The sequence below is a fragment of the Danio aesculapii genome, chromosome 12 (genome assembly GCF_903798145.1).
Source record: "Danio aesculapii chromosome 12, fDanAes4.1, whole genome shotgun sequence".
Classification (NCBI taxonomy): domain Eukaryota; kingdom Metazoa; phylum Chordata; class Actinopteri; order Cypriniformes; family Danionidae; genus Danio; species Danio aesculapii.
This window is the reverse complement of record NC_079446.1, coordinates 43,573,871-43,594,262: the sequence shown is the minus strand read 5'-3', so window position 1 is coordinate 43,594,262 and position 20,392 is coordinate 43,573,871. Positions and strand designations below refer to the sequence as shown.

At 34.3% G+C, this 20,392-nt stretch overlaps 1 protein-coding gene across 1 annotated transcript; it reads left to right on the top strand.

The window, feature by feature from the left end:
• The first annotated feature begins 250 nt into the window (after window positions 1-250).
• glrx3 (glutaredoxin 3) lies at window positions 251-20,071 on the top strand. Its single transcript, XM_056469670.1, has 7 exons — window positions 251-353; window positions 2,147-2,255; window positions 8,933-9,007; window positions 11,582-11,783; window positions 19,241-19,413; window positions 19,879-19,940; window positions 20,010-20,071. The coding sequence occupies exons 1-7, from the start codon at window positions 277-279 to the stop codon at window positions 20,050-20,052; spliced, it is 741 nt and encodes a 246-aa protein (XP_056325645.1). The 5' UTR covers window positions 251-276; the 3' UTR covers window positions 20,053-20,071.
• Window positions 20,072-20,392: the final 321 nt, after the last annotated feature.

Below are 20,392 nucleotides of genomic sequence, written 5' to 3'. Positions count from 1 at the left end.
ATGATTATATTTACTTTATAAGTCATTAGAATGTTATTCAAGAGTAAACATATATAATTTAAGAGAGATTTATATATGCTTCACTTCAGGTTATTTGTTTCCACATATAGTACACTTTAACTCTGAGAAATTGGCTTAAAGTGGCTTAAACACTAAATGTACATTTGTTTTTCTATCTTTGTGGGAAAGTGTTCGATGTTAGTGCTATCGTGTATTGTTTAGTAATGTTTGGCGTCAGTACGGTGCCCTGGTGGAGGATTCGGCGATCGCTTGGTAATGTCTGGCAGCATGGCGAACCTCACGGACGCGGCATCACTGCAGCAGTTTGAGGAGTTATTAAAAAATAACAGCAAGTAAGGCAGTTATTTAGCAAATATCCATAATATAATGATCTGTATTTGAAGTCGAACAGCTCTTTAACCATTTTAGCACATGTCCATGGTGTTTACACAAGCCATTTTGATCGAACAGAATGAAATAACCGATGGCCTATTAAAAGAAGCACAAATAACGTTAATAATGGTGATAATCTATATTATTGCATTTGTTTCTAGATTATAAGACCACTGACTTATCTTTTTGGATTATATGTTACATTCGTAATATATTTTCATCCATTGATGAATGATTACTGTTAAAAGATCTGTGGTTGTTATGCATAATATTGTTAGCCTGTTTTTACAATTAGACGTGTATCCAGCGAATTACATTTATAAAAATCCTTATGTGTGTAGTAGTAAGCACTAGATGTCACGTATTGTTGTTGTCATCAAAACTGAATTCAAAAGTATTTGGCGAATATATATAAATATAATAACAGGCTACCGCTAACGCTAGGCTAACGTTACACCAGCACACAGTTACTGAGGTAAACTGTTATGGTAAAGTTGGTTTTATATTCACATATTCGTACATTCAGACATTCATAATATCATTTCAGAAAAGTATTGTATGATGATTCTAAATAAGGATATAATATTAGCAGCCAACGTACAACTTTGTTTACAGTCAATGATAGTGCTAGTGATGTTTTGAAGTCATACGGATGTAACGTTACATATAAGTAGCCTAGTAAACAATATAGGGACCGTCACAAGTTGTGCTCATAATAGTACTTCATTCTAAATAATTTGTGTTATACTTTTTAATTTTGCTGTACTATGTTATTGACCACAAATGTGCGAATATAAAGTCAACTTTACCTCAATAACACACAGTTTGCTTCTACATTTTCAGTTTGGTTCGTCATTGAATTCTTGTAGATCCTGTTTGTCTGGTGTCAGAGTCAGATAAAAATATGCATAAACCAATAAATAATCAGATGATTTGTTGTTGATATGCAGACATTTGTCCATGATCTTTGCTTATTTAAGTTAACAAGTGTTAATGTTGGTTTCACAATCGATTTGTGTTGGGGCAACAGGAATGAATTAAGTTAACTTATTAGTTTTTACAATTTAAGTTGATTGAACATAAAACATTCGTTTTCTTTTGTCTTAGTCCCTTTATTAATCTGGTTGCCACAGTGGAATGAACCACCAACTTATCCAACATGTTTTACGCAGCACATGCCTTCCAGCAGCAACCCATTACTGGGAAACACCCATACACTCTCATTCACACATACACTATGGACAATTTAGCTTACCCAGTTCACATAAAGCATATGTCTTTGGACTTGTTGGGGAAACCAGAGCACCTAGAGGAAACCCATACGAACATGGGAAGAACATGCAAACTCCACACAGAACTGACCCGGACGAGGCGTTAAACCAGCGACTTTCTTGCTTTGAGGCGACCCACTGCCCCCACCCTGAAAATGAAACAATTTAGTAAAAACCTCAAGTATTGTGGTTTCAGCTCAATTTAAATTAGTTGTTTGAACAAACAGCCAGAAAAATGCATAATTTTGAGTGTATATGAACTACTAGTTACTTTTATGTGAAGCAATTAAACCCCCAAAAACACACTTTAAAAGACACTTAAAGCGCCATCTAAACACTAATTAGAAGTAATTATTTTATTTAGATTTGGTTTGTTTGTTTGTTTGTTTGTTTGTTTGGTCATTACTCGAGTTGGAGTGTGTTGACTTTACATGTCATCTCCACATTACATTCTTAATTATTTCTACTCTTATTTATTTTAGGTCCCTCACTGTCGTCCATTTCCATGCACCATGGGCACCGCAGTGTTCGCAGATGGACGATGTGATGGCGGAATTAGCCAAAGAGCACAAACATACCATGTTTGTGAAGGTATGGGAACCAGTGATTATCAGTATAGTGCATCGACTGGAAATCTTTTCACTAATTGCGTCCATGTTGAATTTGTGTAAACTATAGCTAAATGCCAGTGTAAAGTGTAGTTTCTGTATCATTACTAGAAGACAACATCCCTAAAGCAGGGGTGCCCAAACGTGGTGCTGGAGGGCTGGTGTCCTGCAAAGTTTAGTTCCAACCACAATCAGACACACCTGGGCTAGCTAATCAAGCTCTTACTGTGTGTTGAGGCAAGTTGGAGCAAAAAGGTGCGTTCGACTTCATGCAGCGATGCACAGACAGATCGAAATCAGTGGTGCACGCCGGTTAGATATTTTTTCGGGATTGATGCTGCGCCAACGCCACGTGACTGTCACATGTGGCATCAAAGTACCACGATAGAACTTGAGATCAGACGACTGATTCAGCATGTGCAGCATCTGAAGAGTGACTGCCAGAGCTGTGATGACGACACTGATATTACACAATTGGCCGAGTTCACCGCATGACAACAACCAAGTGTGTTTCGGGTTTATTATTGAACAAATTCTGTCTCGCAAATTTATAAACAAACAATTCACTTTTCATACCTTCTCTATCTTGCACACATCATGCTTATTAAAAGACTTCAAATATTTTACTGCAATATCATCTTTTGTTAAATAATTGTTCATAATGGCTAGATTGTTGCATAGGGTTATTATCAGTCTTTTGTATACTGTATTCAGCTCCATAAACGATTTAAATGATATATTTTAGTGAATAACCTAAATATTAACTCAAAAAGTCTTACAGACTTGTAATAAAATAATTATCATCATCATTGATCCTGACACCCTAAAGGTTTTCTTAACAAATTAAGTTAAAGAACTATTTATTAAATAATTATGAAATATATCAGCAGTTTATGCACAAGTTTAAAAGTGACACTGATGTACCTTGCTCTTTCTGGGAAACTTCTACTTAAAGTGTAGTGCACTTATTTTAGGAACGTCCTTTTGCTCAATCTTTTTGGATTAAAGTGCTTTTTTTTTAAAAAAAATTTCATTATCCAAAATAATCCTAATCACTGTTTAAGACTTAATCAAAAACACCTTGTTTTTGGGTTTTATATCTATAAATGTAAATTAATGCAAACCCTTTTTAGCATATTCAAACAAGAAGTATTAGCCTAAAGATTGATGTTTAAACTGCTAGAATTTGTGCTTATTACTTCATATTTAATAGGCCTATTCATTTTAATGTTTATATTACCCTCTTGTTTCCCCTATTTCTCTTATACGTTTGTTATATATTTAATTTATGAGTCCCTTATTGTTTAAAAATGAACTGGTTTGTAGAGACTGTATTTTGTTTTATTTGTATGGTAAATCTTTTGTTGTTCTAAATAAAAACAATAAATGATGATGACGCCATGTGATCGGCCATCATGACTGCTGCAACTTTGAGCCCCGAAGTGTCTGGCTTGACGGCTCCGTTTTTCAAACTCCGCGCCCGCCTGCGCTCGACTAATCTCGTTGATCACCAGTTGCAGCGATGGTTCAAGTCGAACGCACCTAAAATCTGCAGGAATCCGGCCCTCCAGGACCGAGTTTGGGCACCCCGGCCCTAAAGGTTTAACATCTCACATTAGTAGCTACCCAGAAATGTACATGTCTGTCTCTTTGTCTGTAGAAACTGCCAAAACCATGCCTTTGAAGCATTTGTTTTTAATTGTGAAATGATTCTTTCAATCAATGATTCAGTGAATTGATAGTTGGCCAGTTAAGGTTAAAATTACGATATGGTTTAAAATATGAATTAAATGTTCAATTATAAACAATTATTTTTATTTATAATGCTAAAATATGATAATACAGTAAGCATTAAAAACAAAATCTGTTAATTAGCTTTTTTTTTTTTCATTTATTTGGACTTTTTAAATTATATTATAGGATCCTGTTCTCTATAGTTTCTTTAGAAACATATTTTTAAAAATAACAGATTTTTAAAATGACTCAAATAATTTTTGGAATAAAATTTTCATGACAAACTAATGGTAAATAGTTTCATACTACTAAAATGTCGATAAAATAATTATTATAACTAATATTTAGTTTTCAACTTCTCTTAGCAGATATATAGTTCCTGTTGTGCAGTTTCAAAAAGTAAATCATTACAGAAAACAAACTATAGGCATGGGCCGGTATAGGATTCTGACATATTGATAACCTTGGATAAAAATATCACAGTTTCGCGGTATTGTGATTACTACTCTATAATAAGTTATTTTTAATTGTCTGGGCTGAAAACAACAACAACTTTTCCCTATAGAACGCTATACTGCACAGTTTAGGTCTATAGCATGCTTGGATGTCAGTGCATAAGTTTACATATGTTTTTCAAATGTTTGCTGAATCATGGGCTCACCAGTAGCTTTTGTTGTGGATGTTTACTGCTGGAGATACTGTTTTTGGCCTAAATAAATAAATTAGTTGAACTTGCATATACCTTAGTAACGGTAAAACAGAAAATTTTAGCGGTTTTAAAATCGTGAATTTCCAAACTGCTGTAAACCTTGAAACCAGTTATTGTTGCAAAACAAATAGGTAATTAATAATGTATATGTATATATATATATATATATATATATATATATATATATATATATATATATATAATATATATATATATATATATAGATACATACATACATACATACATACATACATACTTACATACTTACATACATATATATAGATACATACATACATACAGTTGGACATTAGAATTATTAAACCCCTTGAATTTATTTATTTTTCAAAATATTTCCCAAATGATGTTTAACAGAGCAAGGAAAATTTCACATTATGTAAAAAATATTTTTCTTCTGGAGAAAGTCTTATTTTGCTTTATTTCGATTTCAAGTTTTAAAATTTTTAAACCTTTATAATAATTTTAAGGTCAATATTATTAGCCCCTTTAAGCTATATTTTTTCAATAGTCTACAGAACAAACCATCGTAATACAATAACTTGCCTAATTACCCTAACCTGCCTAGTTAACCTATTTAACATAGTTAACCTTTGAATGTCGCTTGAAGTGTCTTGAAAAATATCTTGTAAAATATTATTTACTGTCATCATGGCAAAGATAAAACAATCAGTTTACCCCAGAAATGAGTTTTTTAAAACTATTATGTTTATGTTTATAAATGTGTTTAAAAAATCTTCTCTGTTAAATAGAAATTGGGGAAAAAATAAACAGGGGGGCTAATAATTCAGGGGGTTTAATCATTCTGATTTCAACTGTGTGTATATATATATATAATATTATTATTATTATTATTTATTATTATTATTTTGTAAAATTGCTGTGTTTTTAATAAATGCTATATTTCTCCACATGATTATTTTAATATTTTTGAATGGGAGCTTTAAATTTTGATCGAACAACAGTACAACAACCTCTTTTGACTGTGATGACATTTGTTTGTACGGGTCAAGACCAATTAACCTGTCACTCACATGAGATCACAGCAGTTAGCTAATTATAATGATCTTATCCATTACCACTGGACTTTTCTTGATTGACAAGAAAAAAAAAAAAAGGATTTTCCTACCTAGTTCATTGTAACAAAATATAAGGTTACGCCGTAGATTTTCCTATTAGTTGAGTTTTCGGGTGGAACCTCAAATTGCTAATAAAAGTACTCTTTGTTTTTACCCAATATAACATCATCAATATTAGGACATGAGAAAGTGCACCAAAACACTGCGTTCTTATTTACATCAATTGTACCAAATCATCAACATCAGAGTTCTCAGTCATACAATTTTATTTACTTGCTTTAACCCTTCACTTGTAAGCACATGACATGGGTTTGCTGCACTCAGTACTGCTCCTGTGTCATATTGACGCGCTTCCATAAGAATGATGTGGATTGTGATGAAACCAGATCTTGAATGGTCACAAGAGATGCATATAAATCCAGAAGGAAATTGTAATGCATTTTAGTGATGCAAAAAAATGGTTATCGAAATGCATGTTAACTCCAGGTAGGATAAGAGCCTCTGTTTGTCTAACCAGGTATTTGAGATGCTTGTTTGAAGACGATCATTATTCTTGTAAATGTGTCCTGTGCGCGCTGGGCTCTGGTGAAGTGGCTGAAGCTGCAGTAACACACACACTGAGCAGCTTTCCTCCCTCTGCTCCAGATCCCAGCGGAGCACAGGCCCTCAGGCTGCAAATGACTTTACCTTCCTCATGGCCTTAAACCGTCACTGAGAAATTTTTACCTTCTGTCAAGGGTTAATACTGCCTTTCATCACAGAGCCAACCGCAGAGAAGCTCTTCAAGCAACAACTGCCCTTTTATAATTCACATGAAATGAATTATGTTGGTTTAGATGGTTGAGATGTCTTAGAATTTGATCGTTTCATTCATTTATAAGAATTGTTATTGTAAGAAATGTTAATTGCAATAATTTGGATATTAATAATGTTAATTAAGGTTTTAATTTAAATGGATAGTCTTTTTCAATCTTCACTTTTTACAAACCAGTTTGAGTTTTTTTTGTTCTTTTGAACTAAAGGAAGATATTTTGAAGAATGTTGCAAACTTGTAATATAGGGCTGCACGATATTGGAAAAATCTGATATTGTAATATTTTATTTTTCTGCAATAAATATTGCGATATGATTGCAGTTTCATGAGAGTTTGCATAGCACTATTTGATGCTTTTCTGGGGAGCCTAACAGTATTTAGGTACAGAAATTGAATAATTGCAATGCAAAACATGCTTTTCTTATTTTGCTCTGTCTCGTTTCTAGTCCAAATATCTGATAATTCTTAGGTCAAGTAAAAATATTGTTTTGTTTCAGTCAAAATTAAGTAAAATGATCTGCCAGTGGGGTAAGAAAAATAATCTTGTTTTTGCATTGAAATGTAGATCTAGAAACAAGACAGAAGTAAGAGCTTTATTTTTTGGCAGAAATCGTGTATATTTCAAATAAATGCAGTTATTAAATACAGTTCCGTGGCTCCTGGTTACCTATAATTCAGACTCAACATTGCATATTTTAAGCCGCCTTTCCACTGCACACGACAAGGGACAGACCAGAAGTCAATCATTTCTAATGGAGAGTAGTCCGGGAGCTGCGTGGAGTTCTGATCATCAACATATGCGGAAAATTCAGATCCGATTTGAGCTGCGGATCGGTTAAAATACATTGAATCGGTTAACTCATGCGGACTGGTCGACCGGATGTGATGTATTCCAGTGTTGTCCAAGCAGGTCCATGCGTACGAGATGTAAAATAGTAGTTTTTTTGTTATTTTTTTGAATTATAAAAACATCTATATAAAAAAAACAAAAACATTTCTATTCGTAAATGAGTAATAATAATATAATATTTTTAATGTGGTCTCCTCATTCCCTTTAAAAGTTTTAGCTATCTATGAGTTATTGCATTTATTCATTCATTGATTCAACCGTGGTGAATGCATGGAGGATAAAGGCTCTTGCTTGTATACTTCTTTATTCGGACACTGCGAGAACAACCTCTCTCCCATGGTGCATGGCAAAACTGAAAATTCTATGCAACTGCCACAAGGGGGCGTATTACGATATGACTATTTCGGACGCATATTGATGCAGAAACAATGTTTCCAGCCCTGATCAACTTCCATAATAGAATTCAAAGGTTGCTGTATTTCAACATTTTTTCTAAATATTTTCGTTTTGTTCGAAAGTAAAATAATAAATACATAAAAAAATCTCAACTGATTTGGAACATGAAGTTTTATTTTTGAGTGAACTATCCATTTAAGGGAGCTGTCATTAACAATTAATTCAACTAAAATCTGTCCAGACTAGACCTGTCACAATAATCATATATACTTATTGCACAACACAACAATCATTTTTTGGTGATGCAATATATAAATTACCCATACATTAAATCTATTCTAGCAACATTTTAGCTGATTGCACACCATCTCTATCTCTTTTGGAAGAGTCCGTGTCAGTATGGTTAAAAAAAAACGGTATAGTATTTACTAAAAAATTTTATATTTTTATGAGGGTGTCTGACAACTGGAAATAGATCTGGTAGCAGATATCGCAGCCTCTTACTTTTTACCTTGCACTGTTTTTGTTAACATTTATTATTATTTATTTAGTATATGCATTTTCACATTCTGACTCCAAATGCCTATTAAATTGTTAAAATGACTATAATTACATTAATTAGTCTTAAGAATAAAATATGTGTTCTTTGGAAGAGTGTACTTGCACTGTGATGATATATTATCATTCTGGCATTATAGAATAAGTGGCATAAAATGGTCTTAAAATGAGAAAATATTGTTTATCGCAAGTTATTTTGGCGCAATATATCGTACAACAATAAATAGATATCATGACAGGCCTAGTCCAGACCCTTTTTTGCTATTTGTCAGAATCTGTGACCATATTTTACATGTTAGAGTTGAACTAGTAAAGTTTAAGTGCGTCATTTTTAGCTCTCGGTCCATTGTAAAATGTTGTTTTTCTGTCTTAAATCGAGTTTTTGCATGCAGATCAGCTGTCACCGTGTGTGTTATGTTTGACATGTTGATGTGTGTGATGTTTTATTAATGTGAATTATAAAGAGTCATTAGTACAGTAGTTCTCTGGCTCTCTCTCTCTTTAGCTGGAGGCAGAGGCAGTCCCGGAGGTTTCGGAGAAGTATGAGATCACTTCAGTTCCCACCTTCCTCTTCTTCAAGGTAAATCTTTTACATTTGACTTCAGCTCAGATTTACCTTCAATTTTAATTTGTTTATTTAGTTATTTATATATATAATATATAATAAAATTAGGTCATTTTTATATTTATGAGAGTAGGAGTTAGTTTAGCTCAAATAGGAAAATACTGTTATTTATGGTTTGTACTTTGTTTTTAAGTTCATTTGAGGTTAAAGTGTCATGTGATCCTTCAAATACTCTTATTTGTCAGTATTTGAGAATATATATTTTAATATTTTTTGTATTTGATGACTTTTGTAACATTACAAATGTCTTCCACTTTTAATTACTTTAATGTGTCATTGCTGTGTAAAACATTCACTTGTTTTTCTAAAGAATATTGCTGATTCTAAACTTTTGCAAAGTAATGTGCACATTTTTCCTTTTTTTGCTCATACTTTTCAATGCGGGATGTTAAATGTCTTCAGTTGAGTTATCTCAGAACAATTTGACTCTTGAGTTTTTAAAAACAGATGTTAAATCTTTACATTAATTAAAGTAAAACTAAACTTTGTTAGCTAAGTTTTATTATTTTGCTATTACCCAGAAATACAGCATGCAATGGTACACCTAAAACAGCAACTTTTTTCATCATGAAATAAATTTTTTGATGCACAAATAGTTTTATTTATTATTAATTTATTTTTCCGAAAAATCAAAATTAAAAATGGTCATCTGTTTTTTTTATCATTTGTGAACCAAACTTTTGCTTCACAAGTGGCATGTCTGGTTGTGCCACCATGTCTAATGTATTGAAAATGTGTGCAAAATAGGATTCCTAGACGTTTTTATCAATTTTGTCAACCAAACTAATTTTACATTAAATATTTAATTGTTGTTATTATTTAATCAAAATGTACAATTTTTACACTTTGATTATACACCTACCGGCCACTTTATTACTGTGTGTGCATATTGCCAGTAGTAGATGTACCATTTTACATATTAAAAAATGTATTGAATGAAAAGTGATCTGATTTTTATTATTTGAATATGATTGGATTTTGAATGTTACGCCATGAAATTATTTAAAGGCTTAACTAGGTTAACTAAGTAGGTAAGGGTAATCAGGCAAGTTATTGTATAGTGATGGTTTGTTCTGTAGACTATAAAAAAAATTAGCTTAAAGGGGCTTATAATTTTGACCATAAAATGGTTCCTTAAAAATGTAAAACTTCTTTTTTCTAGCAGAAATAAAACAAAAAAAACTTTCTCCAAAAGAAAAAAAAATATTATCAGCTATACTGTAAAAATGTCCTTGCTCTGTTAAACATCATTTAGGAAATATTTAAAAAAGTAAAAAAAAATTGCAAAGAGGGGCTAATAATTCTGACTTCAACTGTATATAAGCATGCACTGTTGCACAATGACGACTAAATTCAAGAGCAGTGTTGGGGAAAGTTAGTTTTGAAAGTAATGCATTACAATATTGAGTTACTCTCAAAAAAATAGCCAGTTGTGTGACTTAATTACTTTTATGGTAATGCGGTACATCACTTTTGAGTTACTTTTGTGCTACTTTTTATTACCTGCCTGAGGCTTGATCTCTTTCAGAACATTATTTTCTTTCTTTTTTAGTAGAGGAGCTGTGCAATTAACAACACACCGTATAACCTACACCTACATTTACCTTTAAAAAAACTATTACTGTTAAATAGTATTTTAGTATAATGTTATCTGAGATCTTCCTGACCTCAGAGCTCTTCGTGCTGTATATACAGATTATTGAAAGTTTAAAGCAATGTGTTTGCTAATTTTGTACCATTTGTTTTAAATAAAATCACTGTCAGTAGAGACAATCCCCCTTTCCTTTTCTTCGATGCGTTCAAAATAATTAACACATTCTGTCATTGACTGCATAATTCATTGTGACTACTTTAATTTGAACTCAGCTATTTATTTTGTAAAGCTAATTAACTAAATAAAAAATTAACTCGCATTACATTTTCAAAAAAGTAACTCAAATATTATTACTTATTTTTAAGTAATGCTTTACTCGTTACTTAGAAAAGTAATATTATTACGTGATCAGTTTTAAATGAATACGTTCTTTAGTTTTTGTATAGTATAAAGTCAACTAATCACACTGCTCTTTTGCTTCATATAGCGTTTTGATTTGTGCCAGATTGTGTCTAGGTTTTTCTGTACGCGCGGCTTTTATTTACGTTAGGTATATGCTGTGATTGTGTTTTGTGTTTATTTAGCAGAGGGAGGCGAGGTTAGAAAAAACAGAGCCTGTTGGGAAGGTTGAGTTTAACGATCAAGTAATGTGAGCTGCAAAATCTCCTCGTGTTAGAATCAAGCAACTGAGAAATAATCGGAGGTTAAACAACACACGGCTTGGCAAGACTTTCCCTCTCTTGGCGTAACACGTCAAAGAACCAGGAGAGCCCGCGGCCTGTTTCTCTCTCTCCCTGCAAACAATCTAAACAAACTGGCAAGCATCCTAAAAAATTAATGCTGTTTTTTTTTCTCTCCCTCCCTCTCAATCTAACTCACTACTCACTCTTGAGTGTTTTTATTTATTTATTTATTTGTTTACCGACAACCCTTAGGGCGGTGAGAAGATTGACAGGTTGGATGGTGCGCATGCCCCTGAGCTGACCAATAAGGTGCAGCGGCTGGGGTCCGGTGGGGGCGGGGCTGTCGGGGCGGGGGACGTCCCTAAAGAGGATCTCAACCAGAGACTGAAGAGGCTGATCAACGCCGCACCCTGCATGCTCTTCATGAAGGGATCGCCCCAGGAGCCTCGCTGTGGTAAACACACACACGTTTATACACTCGCATAAATTAGCATGGGTCAGGGGTTTACTTGGAGCAACCGTTGGCGATGGAGTGAGACAAATCAAGGTTGCATCAACAGGATGGAGAGGGAAGTGCATTTATTCATGAGGTTTGAGTTAAGAAGTGGCATGTCTGGTTGTGGCACTATGTCTAAGGTAGGGATGCATGATATTGGAAAAATCTGACATTGCGATATTTGTTTTTCTGTGGTTATATATTTCTAAAATAACTATTATTTATCTATTTATTATATCTAATTATATAATTATCTATATATCTATATATCTAAAAATTATAGGATTGCTTAAGGTGATTATGTAGGGAAGGGAATTATGCATAAAATATAATGAGCAAATTACAACCATGGATAAATACAACAGAGCAAAGATAAAAATTTATTATAAGCAAGAATAAATATTAAAGGGCACCTATAATGAAAATCATCTTTTGTAAGCTGTTTGAGTCATAGTCATATTGAGGTGATAGAAACACAATAAGCCTCTTTTTTTAAATTTCCTGATGTTAAAATAGGATCTAAATCCCTCCCATTTTAAAGCCCACCGCAACTTGACATAGGAGTGCGGTTTCCCCGCCGAATTGATTGACAGCCGCGTATTAACATGTCTCCGTAGTTATGCATATAATCATATCAACAAGACAGGACGTGCGCAAAGCAACTGGGACTAAAAGGTCTGTTCAGCGCGCTAGGATCATCATCATCATCATACGAGTTCAAGAATGAGTTTTACAAGTTTAAAACATTTTTATAACAGTGCATGTTTGTAATAAAGATAGTAAAATTGGTAGTAATTCATCACCACAGCCGCATAGCATCAATGAAATTATAAAAGAAGATTCTTCAATCCTGGTTTGTGGACTTAAATCAGGTTTATTTTGTACAGTAACATAGCGATGTCCATACAGCAGTGGATATTTATGTATTGATATTATTCTGGAAGATTATGAGGATTGTTCTGGATTATTATTGGGTAGATAGAAGTGAAATAGTTTGCATCACAGTATCCAGGAATTAAAATGTAATAATTAAACTGTATAGTGTTCATTGTATAAAAGTTTTAACAAATGCATCTTTATTAAAATCGTAAACAGTACAATTGCTTGTGTCTGAATACTTTAAACTCTCGTGCCTGAACACAGTCACTGGCCTTAAAAACTCTTAAAAAAAACTCTTTAAATGATAAACTTTCACTTCATTATGTTTAAATTCTTCAGTGAATCCCAAAATTTTCTGTGTTCTGAGCTGTGGCTCCTGGTAAACTATAATCCCAACATATAAAGTTAACATTGCACTTCCTGCCATGTGACTTATGAGGATGTGCATATTGCGATATTGATGCTTAAACGTACATTGTGCAGCCCTACTGCGTAATCTTTGTATAAAAAGTGCAATTAAATTAATCTGTAATTAATCTGTAAAGAAACAGTATAACTTCTTGTGAATTTATCCTTTAAACTCTCATAAAATGTTCACAGTATAATCTCCACTCAACATTGCAGAATCTGTGGTGTGTCTATTGCGTATGCGCACATTGCACTAATCTAAGGTATTGAAAAGAATAGTTCTTTCTTGTCAACCAAACTCTTTTGACAAAATATATTTAACTTGCCGTGTGAGTCGTCATGAGATCAAAATCTACAATTTGTACACTTTGATTATGCACTTACCAGCCACTTTTTTGCTACAGGTCAGAAATGCCCAAACTAAGGCCTGCGGGCAAAGTTGGCGCACTGTAACCTTTGATTTGTCCTACTAGGGAGGGAGAATGATGGGGATGGTTTAGAGATTGTCTTCAAATTTTATATAACCTTTTATTTGTTTGTTTTATTGTTAAGCTACAAAAGAGCTAACTGAAATTAAATGTTTCAATTTAAATGGTTTAAATGAATCAGATTTAGTTTAAAATGTGCGTTCTGTCACCCAACGGATAGAGAGTTTAGTGAGCGAATCAAGGCAAAGGCAGATTTTTCTTGACAAGTGTATTCAGCATTGAACTACACTGTTGTAAATGTGATTGTTTTTATTGCAAGTTATAAGAAAAAATATTCCGCATTAGGTAATATGATTCAAAATAATGTTTTTTATTCATTTATAAACATTATGAAATGAATTAGAAAATGACCCATTGCAACTTTAATGTGAAATAGTTTGGTATATTTATCTTCATCCCCACAGCTCTCAATAATATTTGCTTTTTGGACCCTCATACGAAAAAGTTTGGGCACCCCTGCTGTAGGTCCACAATGTCAGTACTAAATGTACTATTTAGCGATCAGAAACGCTTAGATTTCTAAATTCTTAGGAAGTGTTAGAAACAATTAGATGTTTTGCTCCATTTTGACCTAATAGCATCACACAATAGTTTTTTTTTTGTTTTTTTGACTGTACACACATTAAGAATCTCCACTTAGTTTAAACATCAGTTGGTCTTTTAACCATAATCATCATTTATGTTGATTATAAACTGCTTGTATGTGTGATTACTAAACTTTTAAGAGCTGGGACACACCAAACTGATGCCAAACAACTATCAAAAAAACAAAACTGTTTTGTCGCCTCACGTTGGATCACGTCTGGATTAAAAAGCTGCACATTAACACACCAGTGGTCTGTTTTCTCATTCTGCAAAGGGAACTGAACTTCCGACAGTCACAAATGTAAACAAATGCAGCATTTAATACCATTATCACAGTAATTGTCGCTCACCACGGAAGGATTTGCTTTTACAAATATGCCTAATAATCTAATTAATATCGTTTGCAAATATTTAAAAATTAGCGAAAGTACAACCGGCCATCAATATTGTTTACCTACCACATCACTTCACTCTGATTTGTTGCTGAACATCAGCTTAGTGTTCCCGACCCCTAAAAGAGCACCAGTCAATGGCCAAAATTATTAAATTATGTATGCATGTATATATTCACATAACATTCATATACACACACTCTAAAATAAAACTTGTAATAATTTAAGCCAAATGTCTACATAAAGTGGTGAACTGGAACCGCTGCATATATGTATATATAGTGGTAAAATGCATCATCACAGTCTGTAAAAAGAGTTTATATTTATTTAAAATACCCTCAAATAGACATTGTCTGTTTAGTTAAATAGCACATTTCATAGTCAATTGTAATTCAAGAGTGCTTTACATAAAAGGGATAAAAGAGAATCATAAAATAGTCGAAACAAAAGCATAAGAAATAATAGAAATGGCATAAAAATGAATAAAGCTGATTAAAGTTTAATTTTGAAAGTTGAGAAGAATAATGTGCAATCAGTTGGATGTAGCACAGGGCTCATTCATTGAACAGATCGTTTTAAATCTGGATTTAATATCGTTTTTTACAAGGCTGCTTATAGATTTTGATGCTGACACAAGACCACTTCTGTTAACCATTGGCTGATAATCAGTTCCTCCAAATGAGCAACATGCTCTGCTTTTTACATCCAAGTTCTGCTCGTTAAATCTTCACAGTGACAACTTAATAACATAACCGTGCTTTAGTCTTTACTTTTATATTTGACTCCAGGCTGTCAGTTTGATCTCGCTGATTTCTGTTTGATTTGCTGATTTTCTGGCATGCGTTTTCCTTCCTCCTAACACTTCCCCTCATCAAAGATGTGTGGCTCGGCGTTGGAAAACATCCTCCTATTAATTTCACCCATTCAAAACAAAATACTTTTGATGGTTCAAAGTGCATATTTCGTCATGGACTGAGGCGCAGTTTAGCGCTTGACGTTTTGGCTGCGCAAAGAGGAAAGTCTGGGGGAAGGCTGGCGTTTGCCATCCCGAGATCAAAATAAAAACCATATTGAACTCTAATCTCAAACGTGATGTTGGGCTTTTAACGGCTGCCAGCTCCTCCAGCTCTACTTTATTAATAGAAGATCCTCCGAGTTTACGCCGCTTCGTCTCTGAGCCTGAAACCTGTTGCTGATGTTATTTGAAGCCACGCTAGGTGTCAGTGGGTCGGTCCGGCTCGGAGTTATTATAATGTTGGAACTTATTGATGTTCTCATTCGCTTGGCTGATATCCAAATGGTGAAATAATGCACACAGAGAGCGAGCCATGCCTGTCGGTGGCGTGCATTGGGTTCTGAACGAAACCGCGCTCTTTCGTTCCAATACGGCGAGTGATCAAGTGCTCGGCTAACACTAACTCTAACACAGCTATGCATGTCAAATTAAAAGGTTAAGGGTCCGTACATCAATTCAGATCTCTCAGCCTTCCTGGCTCTGAGTGGGCTGTCCTTCAAAAGAGGAACGAGGCTCTAGCATCGCCCCTCTCCTGGAGCGGAGTCGGCCAGAGCGAGCGGTCGGTCTTCGGCCCCTGTAGGTGCAGGCATTGAGGGGGAAAAGAACTCGGCAATCAATGCAGCATGTCTGGTGGAGTTCGCCCGGAGCCAGAGAAAGCAGCTGCCCGCCTGTTTGCCCGCTCTGATAGAGTCGAGCTAATATACCAGCAAATGCATAAGCACAAGTGAGGCGCCTGGAGCTGTTTTATAATGAATTCCCTCATGAGCCACACAAGATGAAAATGGGTTTTTACTGCAGGGGCTACACAGACTCTACACGTCACCTTGCACATCTATCTCTCTCTCTCTTTCTCTCCTGATCTTGCTGCTTTCTGCAGCTCACTCCTCCTCCTTGTGCGCCGTTTCTCTTGCGTCTTGTTGTCTTTGTCTCCTCCCATCTAATCTCGCTCTCTTTTATCTGCTCATTTTTGGCTTACAGTCGTCTCATGTGAACAGAGCTGCTGTTTAAAATTCAGGAATCTAAAATGTAATTCTCTGACTCTGTTTCTAGCTTTGCCTGATATTGTGTGGTATCTGAAAATAAGCAATTTAGCAATTATAAATGACATCTGTCAGATACATAGATTTTGTTATGTTAATAGTTTATATTTAACACCACAATAAACAATAACATAATAGTTTTAATAACTAATTGATTTATAAATAACTGATTTATTTTATCTTTGCCATGATGACAGTACATAATAGTTGCCTAATATTTTTCAATACTAGTGTTCAACTTAAAGTGACGTTTAAAGGCTTAACTAGGGTATTTAGGCAAGTCATTGTATAACAGTGGTTTGTTCTGTAGACAGTCGAAAGAATATGGCTTAAAAGGCTGATAATATTGACCAAAAATGTGTTTTTTTAATTAAAAACAGCTTTAAATGCAACTAAATTGCTAAGTTAATAACCTAAAATAAAGTAAATGAATATGAATATAAACTATAGTAGTTTTACAGTGATATGATAATATATTGCATTGTTGTGACATTATGAATTCAAAGAAAAGACAAACCAGGAGGTTTTTCTGGGTTATCTTCAAAGCAGAATCCTTTAAAGTACTCGCCGTCGCTGTGGCGTTCATGAAAAAATTTCTTAACTGCTGCAGCTGACAGTTAAATACACAATTTAGTGGGCAGTGCTTATTAGTAGAAACAGAAACTGCCCCAGGTTGAGTACAAAAATCTTGTTTTCCGGGACCTTGAAAGTATCACCCTCGGCCATTGGTCAGACAAAAGACCAGTCGTGCCTGGAACTGACAATATGCATTACTTTGGAGACATGATACTGTATTTCACACATAGGCAATCAGACCTGATGTGCCAAGAACTTGTAATTTGCATTATTTGGAGAACCTTGTCCCTCAGAATGCATCCTACTATTTAAAACATTGTATACACACACACACACACACAGTTGAAGTCAGAATTATTAGCCCCCTTGTTTTTGCCTCAATTTCTGTTTAACTGAGAGAAGATTTTTTTCAACACATTTCTAAGCATAATTGTTTTAATAACTCATCTCTAATAACCGATTTATTTGATCTTTGCCATGATGACAGTAAATAATATTTGACTAGATATTTTTCAGTGATTCTGACTTAAACTGTGTGTATGTGTGTGTATATATATATATATAAATAAGTACATTTTTAATCTTTCAACATTCTAATATTTATTTAATGTATTCAACTATTAATTTACTGTATTTGCCTTAATAAAATGTATTTTTAAGCAGACAAAACAGGACATATCAGCCAACAAGTTAAACACTGAATTCTGCTTTGTTTATGCGCAAAACAGGAAAAGACATGCAAATAAAACAGCGTTTTCATCCAATGAGTCAAAGAGAACAAAATCGTCACTTCCTGATTAACTGGCACCAAATATCAACAGTAAAAACAGAATTTGCTGCGGTAGGAGAAGCTGCAGAAATCTTTTCTTTATTTAATAAATTACTTGCGCCTAAGAAGACAAATTCCGACATGCATTGAATGGGTGGTGCCATTTGAAGGCTTGATACATGGAGCATAGATGCTATTCTGGAGGTAATTAATAATATAATAACGCTCATGCTGAAACGATTAAGGTGTTTTAGAATGACCAAAACAACGTTTCATATGTTTTACAGTGAGCTCAACCTGCTGGTTTGTCCATTCACACATTTTTATCATCACATGATGTTTTATAACAAAATCACATGACTTTTTTTAATGCACATGCTGGAATTTGTTCAATAAAAGTGTTTCCATTGTAGTTTTGTGCATTTTTTTTTATTGAATAAAAGTTTATCCTACTCAGTTATGCAAGTACATTTTATATGCGCATTTTCAAAACTTGTGCACATCATGGCATTTCCACCAACTGTTTTTTTTATGCACATATCCAAAATGCGCATAAAAATAGGTGGATGAACATAGCAAGTTTAGAACATAGCAAGTTTAGAAAGCTGAAAAACAATTTTTTTCTAAGTAGTTTGAAATAAGCGCACTAGCAAACGAAATATTTACACTGACCGTTCACAATTATTTTTTTATTTTATTTTTTCGCTGACCAATCACAAGTAGTTTTATTTTGTCTGTGTAGCGACACTTAAAATAATATGAATATTTACACTGCCCAATCACAAGTAGTTTTATTTTGTCTGTGTAGCGACACTTAAAATATAATATGAATATTTACACTGCCCAATCACAAGTAGTTTTATTTTGTCTGTGTAGCGACACTTAAAATATAATATAAATATTTACACTGACCAATCACAAGTAGTTTTATTTTGTCTGTGTAGCGACACTTAAAATGTAATATAAATATTTACACTGACCAATCACAAGTAGTTTTATTTTGTCTGTGTAGCGACACTTAAAATGTAATATAAATATTTACACTGACCAATCACAAGTAGTTTTATTTTGTCTGTGTAGCGACACTTAAAATAATATAAATATTTACACTGCCCAATCACAAGTAGTTTTATTTTGTCTGTGTAGCGACACTTAAAATACAATATAATATTTGCACTGACCAGTCAAAAATGTTTTTGTTTTGGTCTTTGTAGCGACACTTAAAATATATATGAAATTTTTTATTTGTTTAATTGTTTGCAGGTTTTAGTCGTCAAATTATTCAGATTTTGAAGGATCACAATGTGCAGTACAGCAGTTTCGATATCCTCTCAGACGAAGAGGTCAGACAGGGACTCAAAACCTACTCCAACTGGCCCACTTACCCACAGGTCTACGTCAGCGGAGAGCTCATCGGCGGATTGGACATTGTAAAGGTGAAAACTCAAGCAATATCGATTCCTTTCAGTGAATATCAGAGCACAGTGTATATATTTTTCCCTCTCCCCAACACAAATTTCTTCGCTTGATGTTTTACATTCCATCCCATGTGTATCATGTTAAGCGTTGAAGTTTCAGTACGTTTGACGGCGTGTGTGTTCTCGGCTAGCTGTTATTAGCTGTACGTTGCTCTACATTCCCAGCGAGCTCATTCTGCTTAAAGCAAGCCGAGCGCCCCTGCTGAGAGAGGAGGGCTAGATTAGCTAGCATCCATCCTCTTTCCTCCCGCGTTCGCCTCTCAGGAGTCCTCCAGGCCCGTCCTCATTAAGATCCTGAATTTACCTTTACAGAGAGGTAAAATACCTCAGCAGGGAGCCGTTACTTATAAAAGAAGAGTGTGTTTGTGAGTGTGTTGAGTTGAAAGAGAGCCGGGATTCTGAGATGTTTTCTATTCTCCACAGGAGCTGGTCGAGTCTGGTGAACTTGAGAATACTTTCCCCAAGACCGTCTCTCTGGAAAACAGGTAAAGACAGATACATGCAGACTTGCTTCTGTACGGCTGGACGCGTTTAAACATTCTCTCTTCTGACAGGTTGAAATCTCTAATCAATAAATCCCCGTCATGCTCTTCATGAAAGGCAATAAAGAGGTGGGTGAACTCCTTTTCTCCTTCGCATCTCTTCTTTTCACTTTAAAGCTCAGAGAAGAGAAAGCCAAGCTTGTTTTTACAGGATGGTAACCTCAACGATGAAAATAATGTTCAACTTTGTCAAATCAAAGGCATTTTTTGCATTCAGCAATGTAATGGCGATACGACATTTCACAAAGAAACAAATAAGTTTCATATATATTTTTTTATTTATAGTAGCAATATATACAGTACAACGCGTTCATTTAAGGTGCGTCATGGTGGCGCAGTTGGTAGAACAATCGCCACACAGCAAAAAGGTCGCTGGTTCGAGCCTCAGCTGGGTC

Coding starts and splice junctions, on each gene's coding strand:
- glrx3 (XM_056469670.1), top strand. CDS start 277: ATGTCTGGCAGCATGGCGAACCTCACGGACGCGGCATCACTGCAGCAG. Junction 2,256..8,932: donor AACATACCATGTTTGTGAAG/GTATGGGAACCA, acceptor CTCTCTCTTTAG/CTGGAGGCAGAGGCAGTCCC. Junction 9,008..11,581: donor CCACCTTCCTCTTCTTCAAG/GTAAATCTTTTA, acceptor GACAACCCTTAG/GGCGGTGAGAAGATTGACAG.